This window comes from Echeneis naucrates, chromosome 24, assembly GCF_900963305.1.
Source record: "Echeneis naucrates chromosome 24, fEcheNa1.1, whole genome shotgun sequence".
Classification (NCBI taxonomy): domain Eukaryota; kingdom Metazoa; phylum Chordata; class Actinopteri; order Carangiformes; family Echeneidae; genus Echeneis; species Echeneis naucrates.
In genome coordinates, this window is record NC_042534.1 from 2,093,695 (window position 1) to 2,107,259 (window position 13,565).

The 13,565-nt window shown below is 40.0% G+C and overlaps 1 protein-coding gene across 2 annotated transcripts; it reads left to right on the top strand.

The window, feature by feature from the left end:
- The first annotated feature begins 64 nt into the window (after positions 1 to 64).
- On the top strand, positions 65 to 11,821 carry ttc13 (tetratricopeptide repeat domain 13). 2 transcript variants are annotated; one of them, XM_029496269.1, is made up of 23 exons: positions 65 to 303; positions 1,262 to 1,356; positions 1,987 to 2,062; positions 2,154 to 2,224; positions 2,418 to 2,483; positions 2,842 to 2,934; positions 3,943 to 4,059; positions 4,138 to 4,248; positions 4,456 to 4,538; positions 4,701 to 4,842; positions 4,942 to 5,116; positions 5,335 to 5,491; positions 6,005 to 6,135; positions 6,226 to 6,358; positions 7,098 to 7,190; positions 7,370 to 7,453; positions 7,892 to 7,976; positions 8,101 to 8,207; positions 8,402 to 8,537; positions 9,828 to 9,907; positions 10,487 to 10,565; positions 10,791 to 10,870; positions 10,956 to 11,821. In XM_029496269.1, exons 1-23 carry the CDS (start codon positions 135 to 137, stop codon positions 11,068 to 11,070), a joined length of 2,478 nt encoding a protein of 825 aa, XP_029352129.1. In that variant the 5' UTR covers positions 65 to 134; the 3' UTR covers positions 11,071 to 11,821. The 2 variants fall into 2 exon arrangements, with proteins under 2 accessions (XP_029352129.1, XP_029352128.1); XM_029496268.1 differs by having other exon boundaries at positions 135 to 303; positions 8,098 to 8,207.
- Positions 11,822 to 13,565: the final 1,744 nt, after the last annotated feature.

Here is a 13,565-nt window from a genome sequence, read left to right on the forward strand (position 1 = left end):
TGCGTGTGTGCGTGCGTGCGTGTGTGCGTGTGTGTGTGTGTGTGTGTGCGTGCGTGCGTGCGTGCGTGTGTGTGTGTGTTCGGTCGACCTGCCGCAGCTTCCGCTCTCTGGCTTCACACATGTAGCAGACAAACATGGCGCCCGCTCGCCGGGCCGTTGTTTTGGTGGCGCCCTTGCTGGTCTACCTGACTCCGGCGATCTTCTCCACCGAGTACTTCTCCACCCTGACTCTGTTCAACAACGAGCTCCACAAGCAGGGCTGCAGCTCGCTGTCCGAGTGGGAGGAGTACGCGGCCGACTGCGGTAAAGAGGGTTTCTTTTTCGGCGCTTCTTTGCCACGTCCTCCCCGGGCCAACTGTCACCGGGCGCCCCGGCTAGCTTAACCGTCCCCGGGCTAACGTCGGGAACAGCAGCCAGCGGCAAACCCTTCAGGCGAGATTAATAATATTAATAACGGTAACAATAAAAAGCCCCTGTTCTGGAAGTCTTGGAGCTTAAATGTTTTATTAGTCTATTTGTGGGTAACTTGACTTACTTCACTATTTCAGCCGAAGAGGGCTGAACCAGACTCCGCTCAGAAAATCAGCAATTTAAAGTGTTTCCATAAATCGACAGCACGTTTCATGTTTATCAAAACACTTTAAAATATTTCCCAGACAGTCACGAGTTTCTGCTGAATTCTGCAAAATCAGAAAGGCACAGATCAATAGATGGAGGTTATTCCAATTGTTTGTCTTTTTATTGGAATTGCTTTCATAGGGGTGTTGTATTTAATGCTTCAGATAGAAGTTTTCTGTTGTTTGCTTCAAACGAGTTGGACAAAATGGCAAGAAGTCATTCAGCATTAAGACTATTCTTATTCTTTTTAATAAGTGGAAGGTGAACATTAAGGAAAACATTTTCCCTAACGAGGAAAAAGAGAAACAGGTCTTGGACATTTGATTATTAGACAACTGGACTTATTTTAGATTTAGGAAGTCCAGATTCTTTTAGCTAACCTATAGTCAAATGCAGACTTTACAAATGATGATGTTGTTGTTCGTAATCATGTTGCTGACAGGCCTCTTTGGTTTGGTGGGGTGCAGCTCCTTTGAATTCTTAGACGATTAATGCAAATATTGCTTTGACAGGTTTATAAAAATGGATTAATCCACTAACATACATTAATTGATCCGAAATACTTACATATAGTAAAAAAAAAAAAAAAAAAAAAGCGTTATCTTTTTCTCATGGTTAATACTTTGATTGTGTGTCATTTCAGAGTCCTCAATTTTACAGTTGGATGACCCAGACTGTGAGGAGGGGAGCAACCCACCCTGCGAGTCAGTCTACTCACTTAATGCAGAGAAGATCCTGGTGAGTTGTCATATGGTTTCCTTCAGAGTTAAAAAAAAAAAAAAAAAGAGGGTGGGGGGTTGTAGTTGAGTCTAAACCAGACTAGAAATTTTTATCTGAGCAGCACAGCACCTGACCACACCTTAAATTTTTGTCTCTCAAGTCTGCCACTATTTCATTTATGAAAGAAACAAAGTTTAATAGCTATTTATAAATATGGTTAGGATTCTCAGTTGTCTTGTTGCTGTTTTCCAAAACCACAAAATCCTGCCACAGAAACATTTAAATGCTGTCAAATTTCCATCCTTTAATGGCATATGGGTTGCTTGGCAGTAGAAGACCTTGACCTTAAAAAATATCCTGAATAAATGTTTTAGTTTAGAACAAGAATTTTTGTTGTTTCGATCACTGTCATTAGATTCCAACACTTTGAAGGAAACAGAAAACACAAGTTCTCTATTTCTGCATCCCTGAGACTCACTGTATGTATGCACTATGTTTATCCTCAGCTCTTCTGATTTGTTGCTGGTTTCACACAAGAAATCATTATTGTGTTGTTTCCTCAGCGTTTTGTGTCCCCTAGCGTGTCGCTCTTTTCATATCGTGTGTTATTTTTTTTTCTCTCTCTCTCTCTCTCTCCATCCCTCACAGAATCAGGCCAAGTTGTTTATAGAACAGAAAAAAATCCCTTTCCCCGTAGATAACCAAAACACAAATGAAGAACTTGGTGAGTTTTTGAAAGCTGCTCTGAGCTCAAAGTTACACTGCTTTACCAAGTTTGCCACTTTCTTGAATTGTCACTTGTTCTCTTGTTGCAGCTATAGGCTACGTTCTGATAGGCAACGGCCTTTATGACGAAGCCATCAAACATTTCTCACTCTTACTCCAGGTCTGTTTGCATCCAGTTTACCTTGAAGTAGCTTGTTTAAGTTGACATTGTGATGTTTTATATTTGACTTGTTTCATGTGACTTAGTGTGTGATTGTATGATATGGTTTTTTTTGTCTTTTGGTTGCTTATGTTAGCATCACTTCATGTCTTTGTGTTCAAACTAATTTTTTAATGTCATGTTTTTGATGCAGGGTGACCCAGAGCTGGTCAGTGCCATTTATGGTAGAGGGATAGCTTATGGAAAGAAAAGTTTACAGGTGACTGATTCTTTTTTTATTATTTATTATTATTATTTTTTTTTTTAAAGAATATTTCCCTCATTAGTTTAGTTTTTTCCTCTTCCTCTGGAAAATCATGTTGTATTTTATATGATAGTTGATAGTTGAATGTTTTTTTCAATCTTAAAAAAGAAAAGGAGAATGCAGCAGGAGTTTCAGGTAAACACAGAATGACTTGGTGTGACATTCAGTGGGTCGAAATTCAGCCAGTCAGGACTCTGCTTTGCCCTCCAGGTTTTGTTTGTTTAGTTTAGTTTGTGGCTGGATTCCTAGTTGTGACTCTATATTTTAAGCTTTATGTTGTAACCGCCTGCCCTTTACCCTGATTCCATGCCAGGATATAAAAAATGCTGACTTGGCGTTGTATGAGCTCAACCGAGTCATCACGCTGGAGCCAAACTGGCCGGAGGTCTACGAACAGAGAGCAGAGGTAAGGCCTGACTGTCTTCAGCTGTGAGGTGAAAAGCACGAGTGGCTTTTTGCCAGAGCCCGTTCATTCAGTGTTGTCTGCTCTCTGAAGTTCCTCTTGTCTTTCATAAACTATATTTGATGCTTCAGTAGAGGAGTTTTTAATTTACAAAACAGCCTTTATGGTCTCCAGTTCTTGGCAACAGTGGATCTAGTTCAGTTGATAAGATTTCCCAGTTTGCTCCACTTGGTGGAGTGTGTAATTTCTGTGCTGTTTGTGACCTGGAACAGATCATTAATCACCAGTGAACTTGATCAGATATCTGATCAGCTGAGCATCACTGGCTGCTTGTTTTGCACTGTGTTTAATATGATTTCTGAGGCAATCAGAGCTTGTAATGTGGGAAAGAGTAGAAAGTCAGCTCCATTGTGAACAGAATTAGAGGTGGAAGACACCCAAACTTCAAGACAAAGTGTAAAAGTGAAACTAAATAAATTTACCACTGATATCTTGTATCAGTGTTAATTCAGTGCTAATTTCCAGAGTTTGATGTTAAGAGGTAACTGTTGGAACTAATCAGACAAAATACAACAACAAAGTTGTCAAGTCATGCGAGTTTGCAATTCACCAGTGTTCATTGTCTTCACAACACTGGAAGAATCACACAGTCTGAAACTCTGTGGTAACCACCGTTACAAACAATGAATCAAAACGCTGTGCAACCCAAAGATCATGATCTGGTTAGATTAGATTTTTACAGATTCTTTAAAACCTCTTCAAGACTCTAACAGTTATTTTTGAAATAAAACTAGTTTTGTTTAATCAGGATACATGGTAATGTTATCTTTGGTCCCATCCCTGAACCTGAAAACATGTCTCCCATCCACAATCTTGTTTCTTTTGCCTTTAGCATGAAGTTCTTCAAGGAGGCCACAAACTATTGTGACTAAAAGTGAAAGAAAGTTGTAATCTGCGATCATTTCGAGGTTTTTTTTTTTTTTTACATCACATGAAATGTGTGTGTTTTAGATCCTGTCTCCTCTGGGCCGTATCAGCGAGGCTCTAGGTGATCTGACCAAAGCCATCCAGCTGCAGCCGTCAGCCCGACTCTTCAGACACAGAGGAACGCTGCTCTTCATTTCAGAGGTTTGATGGTCAAGCTGTGACATAAGCACCGTTGTACAAGCATGCACGTCTTGACCTTGTGTCTCACCTTTCTATCAGGACTACGTGGCAGCGATGGAAGACTTCCAGCAGTCTTTAGACCTAAAGAAGAATCAGCCCATCGCCATGCTGTACAAAGGCCTCACCTTCTTCCACAGAGGAATGCTAAAGGTAAGTTCTTCACAGACACTTTAGTTTTGTTTTACCCAACAACTCTCTTTTTTTTTTTTTTTTTTTTTTTTTTTTGCATATATTTGATATAAGGTAGTCTGAATAGTGTGCTGACTCATCGTTTTGGGTCTATTCACATGTTCTCTATTGCAATTTCCTGTTATTTCTGTGCCCTCACTGGGTAAAAGATGCATTTCCTCTCATCAGGAAGCCATTGAGACATTCAAAGAGGCGTTAAAGTTGAAGTCTGATTTCATAGATGCATATAAGAGCCTCGGACAGGCCTACAGGTACAGCAACCCTGTTTTTTCCCAGTTGAATTCACTGTTTGTTTCAGATTTGTATATCTGCATGGAAGAATACAGCATGCCCTTCTTATTTAGGGAAATGAGAATCCTAGCTTTGGTAGCAGTAGGCCAACTGTCGCCCTTCTCATATTTTCCCCCTTCCAGAGAGCTGGGTGACTTTGAGTCAGCGATGGAGAGTTTTCAAAAAGCCCTCATGTTGAACCAGAACCACATCCAGTCTCTCCAGCTCCGGGGTATGATGCTGTACCACCACGGCTCGCTGCAGGAGGCCATAGGCAACTTCAAGGTAGTGGAGTGACTCAACCACACTCAGGCCCATCTCATTTCTGTTGTTCTCTAAATGTGGAACAGTTGCACTACTCGTGCTCGCTCTCTTGACCTCCAGAGGTGTCTTCAGCTGGAGCCCTATAACGAGGTGTGTCAGTACATGAAGGGGTTAAGTCACGTGGCCATGGGGCAGTTCTACGAAGGCATTAAGGCTCAAACTAAAGTCATGCTGAACGATCCTCTGCTGGGGCAGAAGGCCAGCTCTGAATATCTCAAAGTGAAATACCTCAGAGGTTGGTGTGCCTCCACACACACAATTTTACTGAAACCAAACTTTCTCAGGGAAGTCATCTGAAAACCACTTATTTAGCAAAAAAAAAGATGATTTTATTTGATTGCTGTGCAATGTCTATTTGTAGAGAAAGACACAAGCACAGAGTCAAAAGTGCATTATTGGCAAGGAATTAATGGTTGTTGTTGTTGATTATGTCTGATAATCTGTCCCTACCAGAGTACTCACGCTACCTGCACTCCCACCTGGACATCCCTGTAGCCGAGTACAACGTGGACCAGGATTTACCAGGGAACTTCAAGAATCACTGGGCAAAGAACCTGCCTTTCCTCATTGAGGACTACGAGGAACAGCCAGGCCTGCAGCCACACATCAAGTAGGTTTGACAGGTCTGGTAGAACTGATTCACACCTGGAACAGTAAATTTTACCATAACAGTAAAAAGAAATGATGCATCAATTTCTGTATTTGTCCCAGCAAACAACGCTCTGAGATATCAAAACAACAGCTAACAGACAGGATTCAGAGTTTGTTTGGATTCTTTTATATTAAATTAGTTAATGCTGGCCTTTATTTCAGCTCAAGTGAGGAAATTATGATTCATCAGAGCCCTAATTTACTGACCTGCAGTTGGTAGCAGTTCTATGAGCTCAGAGCTAAGGCACACAGTGTTTAGTGGTTGAAAGCAAACACCTGCTATTTTTTCCATATGACTTGAAAGCTCCTTTTTTTTTTTCCAGCAAATGCTTTTATGCATCTGTCATTAGACTGAAACACGTTACTTCCATCTCCACAAAGGCCTTTGACAGATCGTCACGGTGCGATCCAGGGGAAGTCAAGCCTACACACGATATGAACGTGCTCCTCTCTTCTCCTCTGTGGTTTACAGGGATGTGCTGCCGCAGAACTTTGACAGCTACAGCAGTGAAGTTCAGAAGCTGATATGCACAGCTGACCATCTGGGGGCGCTGATGCAATACGACACTCCAGGTTTCTTACCCAACAGAAGAATACACAGAGGTACCAGAGATTGATGCTCTTGCCTATAAAGATCAATTCTTAGTGCTAATAACAGCAGTAAATGTATAAATTGCTTTCACTTTTTTCTAGCCATGGGTTTGGCAACTGTGGAGGTCATGCAGGCCATGCATCGAACATGGAGCAACTCCAAAGTGCGAGTTAACGGCAAGACGAGGCAAATGCAGTGGAGAGACATGTTTGACATAGCTGTTAAATGGAGGAGGTGAGGATTTAGTGAAGAGCAACCTAACAGGACTTTTTAGCTTTGACACGCCCAAAGTTTCACGAAACAGATAAAACCATTCATGGCCATGTTTGTACTTCAGCATTGTGTTCAAAGGTGAGGTGTCCTAGACATTGTGTGATAGTTATTCACAGATTTTTGAGGCTAATGATCAGATTTTCTTTGGAAAAAGCTAAATAACAGATGTTTTAATAAACTCTATGAGCCTTCAGATCAAATAATGCAGAGGCTACTTCAGTTTACTGACTCAGTCAAGGAATTTTAGGATTGCGCTACCCTTAATGCTTCCAAGTGTAACTTTGGTTTGGCTAGATGAGAACGATGACCAAAACACGTAGAAATTTGTGTCTTCGTCATTCTCCAAGAGAGCGACAGTGGAATCCTAATCATCTCCAGGAAATAACCAAGAAACTCCAGGGATTAATGGAATGAAAGAAGACAGATGTTGGGTTGCAGTTCTTCCTACCTTCTTCCTACTTTGGATTTTAGTGTGACAGAACCAGAAAAGTTTGATTAGCACACCTTTAATTCACTAAATGTCTTTTGTTTACGGATCATGGGTTAATGAAACGACCAATTGGAGAAATATTACAAAGTCAACTTTTCTTTTATTGTTTTGACCATATCAGACAAATCACACTCCACCACAGAGTGTTTGGCTGTTAGCTTATTGGATTTCAGTGCTGACAGATTAAGCAGGTTTTTCCTGTGCTCCTAGGATCGCAGATCCCGATCAGCCAGTTCTGTGGTTAGACCAGATGCCTGCCAGGAGTCTTAGTCGAGGCTTCAACAATCACATCAATCTTATCAGGTAACATCCTGGCATCAGAGGAGGTGTCATGAGTCTTTCTCTGCTGTCTCGTGTAAATGCACTAAATAAATAAATTTGTTCAGATCCTCCTTCACTGTGGCCTTTTTTCTGACAGGCTATTTCAAATCACTTTCATGCCTTTCTGTCTGAAATCCTTCTATCTTTTCACCCCCAAACAGAGGACAGATTATCAACATCAGATACTTGGCTTACTTTGACAACATCCTGGACTTCATCAAAGACAGAATACTGGTGTACCACGGGTAAAAGACTGGATTTCTTTCCTTTCACAGTGAAATGTAATGTGATCACCTGATCTGCTGCCACCAATCAGCCGAGTAATGGCTCCATCTGTACAACCAGCGTTCACATCTCATCTGAGTGATTTCACAGCCCTGATCATCAGCTGTTTCTCATGCAAACATGCACAGCAGCCATATCATTAGGACCATCTGTTTAATATTGTGAAGGTCCAAGTTTTCACCTCTTGAGGTTTGGACTCCTCTAGACCTCTACAGGTGAGCTTTGGTATCTGGACCAAGATGGTGGCAGCAGATCTTTTAAGTCCTAGAAATCTCCTAACTAGATCATCAATGTGATTCACTTCACCTCTCATTGGTCATAATTTAACAGCTGATCAGTGTGTATCTGAATGTTTTCTCCCTGTCTGATGCCTAATATGCTCTTGTTTTCCATCCCAGGGCCTACAACCCCAGAGGTTTACTAGAAGTCCGCCAGGCTCTTGAAAATGTCAACAAAGTAGAAGATCTTCTTCCTATAATGAAGGTAACGCGGGAAAAGTCAGATTCTCCTCACTCAGGAAAAGGCTCTACCTCGTGTCTATCAGCCATTCAGTAGTGAAAACCCAGAATGGTCGTTTTTGTGTGTGTGTGTTTATTTCCTGAAGCAGTTCAACAGTAAAACCAGAGATGGCTTCACGGTCAACTCCAAGGTGCCGAGCATGAAGGATCCTGGGAAAGAGTATGATGGATTCACCATCACCATCACAGGAGACAGGTATGACCTTCTTCAGCACCAAGCTTCATTTAAAAGAGAGATTTAACCAACATGGACAATAATTATGAAGTTTTATATATTTTTTCCTTGAACTCTGGTGCTGGATGTCCGTTGTCTGTTGTCAGTTAGTTTGGATTATGATGACAGGTGAACCAATCGATTAATTTACCTCTGAATTGTGTCCTGTGTTTTAGGGTGGGCAACATGTTGTTCTCAGTGGAGACACAGACGACGGAGGAGCGCACTCAACAGTACCAGTCAGAGATAGAGTCCATCTACAAAGACCTCACTGCCAAAGGAAAAGCATTAATGCTGTCCAGTGAACTGGGGGTAAGATTAATCTCTGCGTTCGCCTGGAAGCTCTTTGTTAGTAGAAAACAGATGGATGATATCAATTAAAACATGGAACATTAAATTACTTCAGCTGTATTGAGGAGGTAAAAGTGAGGCTGCGTCCACACTGCTACATTTCAAATCTCCTATAAATCCAGAGCTGAGTTTTTGTTTTTTGTTTTTCTACTGATCCTAACTCAGTTTAAAAACTCTTTATGTTGTAGTTAAATGAGGCAAAAATGTGGTTGGTTCAGTTGGGAAACAAACATGAGTAACAGATTTCAAGTCTCACTGACCTTCTTGTACTTTTTAGCAACTTAAATTCTGCATGTTGATGCTTCAACTGTCTGATTTTCTTTTTTAATAGTAGAGCAGGCGATCCACTTTATGTGTAGACCGGCACTCACATGCAGGGTCTATAAACGATTGTGTGTGTAAAAGCTGATCTGTGTTCGAGCACTGGTCTGTACAGACATTGTTTTCATTTTTAGATAAGTTATGATAACCCTTTATTGATTCTTCTGTGAGGGGAAATTTGTTTGACGCAGCAGTTCAGATGGTAAAAAAACAAAACAAAAAAAATAAATAAAATAAATAAACAAAAGAAATATTGAAGCAGCTCTGCACCTGTGAAATAAAGTTTAAAATGAAAAAGGAGTCATGAGGAAGTAAAGTGAATGTTATGAGCCTCAGCCTACAAGAAATGAATCCACAAACCTTTTGATAGTGATTTATGGATCATCTAATTTCAAAGGTCAGCTCAGTATACAGCTTCACTTCAGCATCGGACAATCAACAGTCTCTTCTCTCATCTCCCCTCCTGTCTGCAGGCCTCTCTCCGTCCTCAGCTTTCTGCAAAGGCAAACTCAGGGAATATAATGAATTCTCTGGGGAATCAGACACGTCTCCCAAATAGGTCACTTGACAGAGCAGAATGGATTTTCCAGCTGTTTTAATAGATTTTACATCTGCAGGTTACTGACTGCAGTTAGCAGAGAAATGTTATAAGTGGCAGAGGTGCCCTGTGAAGTCTCACTTTGTTTTTCAGTCCTATTTTTTTGTGCTTGATTTAAAATAAGAACACACAACGTGCTGTTACTGTTGAAACTACTCGAAAAGGTCACTCATCAACCTCTGAAAGTGATACCTGGAACAAAATAAGCGTTCACCTTGTGTCTTAACTCTATATCTTATACTCTATTTAAAAATGGACAGCTTGTCTGTGGAAACCTTTGTGCCACTTCAGGGCGGTGTAGTTGCATTGACTGATGAATTCTCTTCTTTCAGGATGCAGACGCCCTATGTAACCTGATCCTCTCCTTGGTTTATTACTTCTGCAACCTCATGCCACTCTCCAGAGGATCCAGGTAACTGCACCGAATCAGCCTGCAGGCTTAACCTCAAATATCGCCACAGTGGAATAACTGACTTAAATAACACGACAAAACGATGAACAGTGTAATTGTTCTGCCCCTTTAACACGTCCCTCCACCCACTTTTCTGGCACATCACTTCAGTACTTTGTATATAACCACAAACAAATTTACCAACGGACACTGGTGAACTTCCTTGACAGAGATTTTATGATTCTGTCACGTCAGGCTGGGTTTGTTCCTGATTGTGTCAGTTAACAGATCAATTTACGTTTCTGTTCAGCTCTCCTCCAACAGAAGTGTCTGAAACAGCAAACTATTAAAAACTGCTGACTTCCAAAGATTGGCAGATGAATCTGGATTTAAAAAAAACCAAAACGTCACAGCAGCATTATGAGAAATCCAGCTGGTCTTTAATCCTCAAACTTGTCACATGTGTGTTTCATTTAAACAAAGTTCAGGATGTTGTTCTTCATGGAGGTTTTGGCCAGGCTGCATCTTTTAGCTTAAGTTTTTTCCAGCTGATCAGTTCATGTTCGACCTCGGCGTGTAACCAAGTCTGTTCCTCCTCAGTGTGGTGGCCTACTCGGTGGTGATGGGGGCTCTGATGGCCAGTGGGAAAGAGGTCATCGGTCGGATCCCGAAAGGAAAGGTAAAGATGCACACCCTTCAAACATGCAGCTCTTCACATGAGAGAATTTTTCCTCGTCTGACTGAGCTCCTGCAACTCTTTTACATAAAAGACATATTTGTGTTGCATCTGCTAACGTTTTTGTAACACTACCAAAATGGTGCGAGTCTGAACAAGACTGAACTGGAATATAATAATACAGAATAGTCCCACCTGCAAACTACTTTTGTGTTCCTGTTGTTTCAGCTGGTGGATTTTGAAGCCATGACCACACCGAGTCCAGACAGCTTCAGTAAAACAGCAAAGAGCTGGATGAATCTGAAGAGGTAGGAGCTCTGAACGTCTCCTTCTTGTTTAGTTTTGTTCTTTCTCTGTTTCACTGTGTCTCTATAACTGTCCTTCTGCCCCCAGTTTACCGAGCTGGTACCAGAGTCTTCCATCTGTAGCAGAGACCTTCCCGTCCACCAGAACCATGATCGAGGTTCTCAACACAGACTCGTCCTCACACTGTCCGAAGACGTCTTAACACAGCATCCACACTGGAGACAAATCTGTTGAATAAAGTTTTAATAATAACAATGATGATGATGATAGCGCTTCTACACTGGGCAGAACAAAGGGACCGGCATCTTCTGCACCTCAAACAAAACACAACCCAACTTTATCTTAGCCTGAACGTTTATTATTTAAATTCAAAGACCTGAAATTCTGAAGCTTTTCCTCTTTCACTATCCAAACAGATGCAGGATAGTTGAGTCGGTTGGGGATGCAGAAGTGACTCTGTCCTCCCTCCCTCTTTCTCTGCTTCATAGGCCTAAACCTCCAAAGCACAAGATGCATCTCATGAACCATCAGCATGAACAGTCTTCAGCTGCACAGACGAGCACAAAGCCCCAGTTTTAGATTAGCAAGAATGAATGTTGAATTGGATCTTAATTGATCTTAATTTATATATACATATAAAAAACCCTGCTGTGCTCACACAGTCCAGCCTATCAGCAGAGAAAAAGTTCAGGGATTTCAGGGAAGAAATAAAACTAATTTTAACTCGATTTTAACTCTGGATACTTGAAGTTTCTTTTTTTTTTTTTTTCCTTCCTCCTGAACACTCACAGGAAGTGTCACTTCTCATTTTGAGTCCTGAATCACTGCTTTCTTTTAATGACCAGTAATGGTCATTAAAGACGCTGACTTGAGAGGAACAGTCAGATTTCTGAGAAGTATCAGTGAGTCAATCAGGAAAAAAAAAAAACTAGATGAATCTTCAAAGGGATTTATAAAGCAGACCAAAGAATTTCTGAGCCAAGTGTGAACATTTTCCTCTCTTATTCAGTGTAAATGAAATGATTTGAATATTTATTAAAGATTAAATCATCAGGGTATTAATATTTGTAACACTCACCTTCGGCGGTTAAAAGTTTACAGAAAGAGAAAAAGCAACAAAAATCCAGGGACATAATTAAAATGATTTAAATGATGATCAGTTGTGTTGATTTCAACTTTAAATATTTGGGGAGTAAAGTACAAAGGCACAAAACAAGCAGCTGGATGCTCTCTGATATCTCTGACTGTTGGCTCTCATTCAAGATTGACTGAAGCAGCCGCACCGTTATTTCCTCAGCTTACATTCCTCAAACTTTCATCAAACCACATCTTTGGGTTTTCTCAACACGTCCTGTGTTAACCCCTTTATTTTACTTTTTGCCTAAAAATGTTGACAGAATCTTTTCAAACTCACAGATATCTGAAGAATAAATTGGACGAAGATCTCAGAAATCCAATTGGCACAATTTAGGTTGTGTTGTTGAATTTCTTTGTATCTTCAAGCTTGACAAGAATTTGATTCTGGCCTCCCAAATAAAGGAAATAGTTTTGAATCTGGCCTTTGGGGTGAAGCGGTGGGGGGGGTTGTGTTTACACGCAGCGACAGAATGAAACTAAAGACTTAAGTGCCAGATGTTGAGGTGACATCAGTGTCTATGCAGCAGTTTTTTATTGACTTACCAATTGGAGTTACATCATAAGGAGGAAAAAAGGAGTCAGCGTGTCATTATATAAAACGTGTTGAGGGTTTGTTTTTTATTTTACTGCAGCTGTTATGATTTCAGTCAGCAGTGAATGTCCAGTTTCAACACATCCTCCATTACTGACAGTGAACGGCCTGCCCGTTTTGCTTTGTGTCACCTTCTTACTTCCATATCAGTGCTGATGCCGACTGGTTTGTCATTAGGTTTTTATTTTTGTTTTGTTTTTTTGTACTAAGCCACCCAGACCTGAAGAGCGAGGAGTGCTCAGCTGATCTTTAAGCTTAAAACTTGAAGGAGGGTTTTTTTTTTTTGTTTTTTTTTTTTATTTACAAAAGTGTGAGTGAATGTTCAACAGTCAATAAACCTGGTTGACAATTTTAACAGACTGTTGTTTTGATTTTTATGTTTTCTGGAAACTTTAAAGAGCAAACCAAGATGAGAAAAACTTACATAACATTGGATTTAACTTGAAATGATTCATTCTGCAGAAAGAAATCTGTTTACTTATTTCCTAATGTTCTTAGTATAAATTAAAATTTATTTATCTCATTAATCATATATCTTCTATATTTCAGAGGTAAATATTGTAAATGATTAGCTGTTCTTACAGTTTTAGATCATAAATGGTGCTGACTTGTACAGTGTGTAGTGTATTATTAAGAAAAACCTACAAAAATTTATATTTCTGTTTTAAATAATATAAAGCTTTTGTAGAACTTATTTAGTTTTAAATACCTGAAACATATTTTTCTTTCATTGTGATATATTTACTTCAATTTTAGGTTATAACTGAATTCTACATTTAAGGATATAAAAATGACCAATATCGAAATATTTTTACAGAAGGAAAGTCAGTCTTTGTTGTGAATAACTTTTCTTAAAGTGGATCAGCGTTTTTCTCCTTTTAAGAATATTTAAAATTGTTTTAATCTCTTTTGGTCTTAATCGATCTTAAAGTATTTTCTTTTTCAGTTTTTTCCTTTTTCCATCTTTT